At 49.1% G+C, this 3,130-nt stretch overlaps 1 protein-coding gene across 1 annotated transcript; it reads left to right on the top strand.

Moving 5' to 3' along the window:
- The first annotated feature begins 202 nt into the window (after nt 1-202).
- Nucleotides 203-2,513, top strand: LOC138355841 (probable serine/threonine-protein kinase clkA). Its single transcript, XM_069311379.1, has 2 exons — nt 203-267; nt 1,637-2,513. The coding sequence occupies exons 1-2, from the start codon at nt 203-205 to the stop codon at nt 2,511-2,513; spliced, it is 942 nt and encodes a 313-aa protein (XP_069167480.1).
- Nucleotides 2,514-3,130: the final 617 nt, after the last annotated feature.

The following is a 3,130-nucleotide window of genomic DNA, read 5'->3' as shown; positions in this document are numbered from 1 at the left end:
ACTCATTATGAGTGTATGTACTTGTACCTAAATAAACATTTATTATTATTATTATTATTATTATTATTATTATTATTATTATTATTATTATTATTATTATTATTATTATTATTATTATTATTAAAACGACGCCACGACGCTGGGGAGAAAAACTTTATAAAAGAAAACTGTAATGACCAGGTGTTAGAGAAAACTGCCTCGCATGGGACACTTAAGAAAACCATCCGAGAGCAGCAGTTCTGGCGCAGTCATACGAATGTCATCAAAGTGAGCCACGTATATTGAGTCGGAGATATAAGGCCACAGTAACAATGCCAGACGAGCAGCACAGAGAAGCACAGAGTAGCACAGAACAGAACAGAGCAGCACAGAGCAGCACAGAGTAGCACAGAGTAGCACAGAGCAGCACAGAGCTACACAGAGCAGCACAGAGCTACACAGATCAGCACAGAGGAGCACAGAGCAATACAGAGCAGCACAGAGTAGCACAGAGCAGCACAGAGTAGCACAGAGCAGCACAGAGCAGCACAGAGCAGCACAGAGCTACACAGAGCAGCACAGAGCAGCACAGAGCTACACAGAGCAGCACAGAGCTACACAGAGCAGCACAGAGCTACACAGATCAGCACAGAGGAGCACAGAGCAATACAGAGCAGCACAGAGTAGCACAGAGCAGCACAGAGCTACACAGAGCAGCACAGAGTAGCACAGAGTAGCACAGAGTAGCACAGAGTAGCACAGAGCAGCACAGAGCTACACAGAGCAGCACAGAGCTACACAGAGCAGCACAGAGCTACACAGATCAGCACAGAGGAGCACAGAGCAATACAGAGCAGCACAGAGTAGCACAGAGCAGCACAGAGCTACACAGAGCAGCACAGAGTAGCACAGAGTAGCACAGAGTAGCACAGAGTAGCACAGAGCAGCACAGAGCTACACAGAGCAGCACAGAGGAGCACAGAGCAATACAGAGCAGCACAGAGTAGCACAGAGCAGCACAGAGCTACACAGAGCAGCACAGAGTAGCACAGAGTAGCACAGAGTAGCACAGAGTAGCACAGAGCAGCACAGAGCTACACAGAGCAGCACAGAGTAGCACAGAGCTACACAGAGCAGTACAGAGCACCACAGAGCAACACAGAGCAGCACAGAGCACTACAGAACACCACAGAACACCACAGAGCAACACAGAGCACCACAGAGCAACACAGAACAGCACAGAGCTGCACAGAGCAACACAGAGCAACACAGAGCAGCACAGAGGAACACAGAGCACCACAGAGCAACACAGAGCACCACAAAGCACCACAGAGCACCACAGAGCACCACAGAGCACCACAGCCAACCCTGATTTTGTCAGGATTTGAGCTCTGACCAGGGAGGATTGACTGGGCGCCACTCCTTAACTGTTCGCCCAGTATATATATTGGGCAACTGGTTGTAAACCGATTGTCGCGTCGTGTTCCAGGGAAGATTAGCTTGTTGAGCTTGAAGAACCGCTGGTCTGGATTATTAATTGTAATAATAATTCATTGTGGCGGGGGACAGGATGCCAGTGTGTATTCATACACGTTAGGCTTATTTCGAGGCTGGGATATGAGGATATAACAGGTGCTGGGATATGAGGAAAGAACAGGAGAACTCCCAACAATCACTGGGAGTCCAACAATCACTGGGAGTCCAACAATCACTGGGAGTCCAACAATCACTGGGAGTCCAACAATCACTGGGAGTCCAACAATCACTGCGAGTCCAACAATCACTGCGAGTCCAACAATCACGGCGAGTCCAACAATCACAAGAAGTCCAACAATCACCGGGAGTCCAACAATCACCGGGAGTCCAACAATCACCGCGATTCCAACAATCACCGCGAGTCCAACAATCACTGCGAGTCCAACAATCACTGGGAGTCCAACAATCACTGTGAGTCCAACAATCACTGTGAGCCCAACAATCACTGCGAGTCCAACAATCACTGCGAGTCAAACAATCACCGGGAGTCCAACAATCACCGTGGGCCCAACAATCACTGCGAGTCCAACAATCACTGCGATTCCAACAATCACCGCGAGTCCAACAATCACTGCGAGTCCAACAATCACCGTGAGTCCAACAACCACTGCGAGTCCAACAATCACCGTGAGTCCAACAATCACTGCGGGCCCAACAATCCCCGTGAGTCCAAAAATCACAAGAAGTCCAACAATCACCGTGAGTCCAACAATCACCGTGAGTCCAACAATCCCCGTGAGTCCAACAATCACAAGAAGTCCAACAATCACCGGGAGTCCAACAATCACCGTGAGTCCAACAATCACCGCGAGTTCAACAATGACCGTGAGTCCAACAATCACTGTGAGTCCAACAATCACCGTGAGTCCAACAATCACTGTGAGTCCAACAATCACTGTGAGTCCAACAATCACTGCAGGTCACCCATGAAGGCCACAGTACTTCAACAAATCACTGCAGATCGTTACACTGACGAGGACAGCCCACACAGCCAGTGAAACCATCCATAACCTAACCATCCTAACCATAATTAAACAATCCTGATCACAATTAAACCATCCTAATAATAATTAAACGATTATATCAATAATTTACCCATACCAATAATAATTAAATTCGAAACTTTATAATTCAAATTATTATTGTTGTAAAAATTATCGTTGTGCTTCAGAGCTCAGCCACCTGGCTGTGATCACTGTCCCACCCGGCTGAGATCACTGTCCTACCTGGCTGTGATCACTGTCCCACGTGGCTGAGATCACTGTCCCACCTGGCTGAGATCACTGTCCCACCTGGCTGTGATCACTGTCCCACCTGGCTGTGATCACTGCCCCACCTGGCTGTGATCACTGTCCCACCTGGCTGTGATCACTGTCCCACCTGGCTGAGATCACTGTCCCACCCGGCTGAGATCACTGTCCCACCTGCTGTGATCACTGCCCCACCTGGCTGTGATCACTGTCCCACCTGGCTGAGATCACTGTCCCACCCGGCTGAGATCACTGTCCCACCTGGCTGAGATCACTGTCCTACCTGGCTGTGATCACTGTCCCACCTGGCTGAGATCACTGTCCCACCCGGCTGAGATCACTGTCCCACCTGGCTGTGATCACTG

This window comes from Procambarus clarkii, chromosome 69 (assembly GCF_040958095.1).
Source record: "Procambarus clarkii isolate CNS0578487 chromosome 69, FALCON_Pclarkii_2.0, whole genome shotgun sequence".
NCBI lineage: Eukaryota > Metazoa > Arthropoda > Malacostraca > Decapoda > Cambaridae > Procambarus > Procambarus clarkii.
This window is presented reverse-complemented; position numbering and strand designations above follow the sequence as displayed.

Coding starts and splice junctions, on each gene's coding strand:
- LOC138355841 (XM_069311379.1), top strand. CDS start 203: ATGGGACACTTAAGAAAACCATCCGAGAGCAGCAGTTCTGGCGCAGTC. Junction 268..1,636: donor GTCATACGAATGTCATCAAA/GTGAGCCACGTA, acceptor AGGAAAGAACAG/GAGAACTCCCAACAATCACT.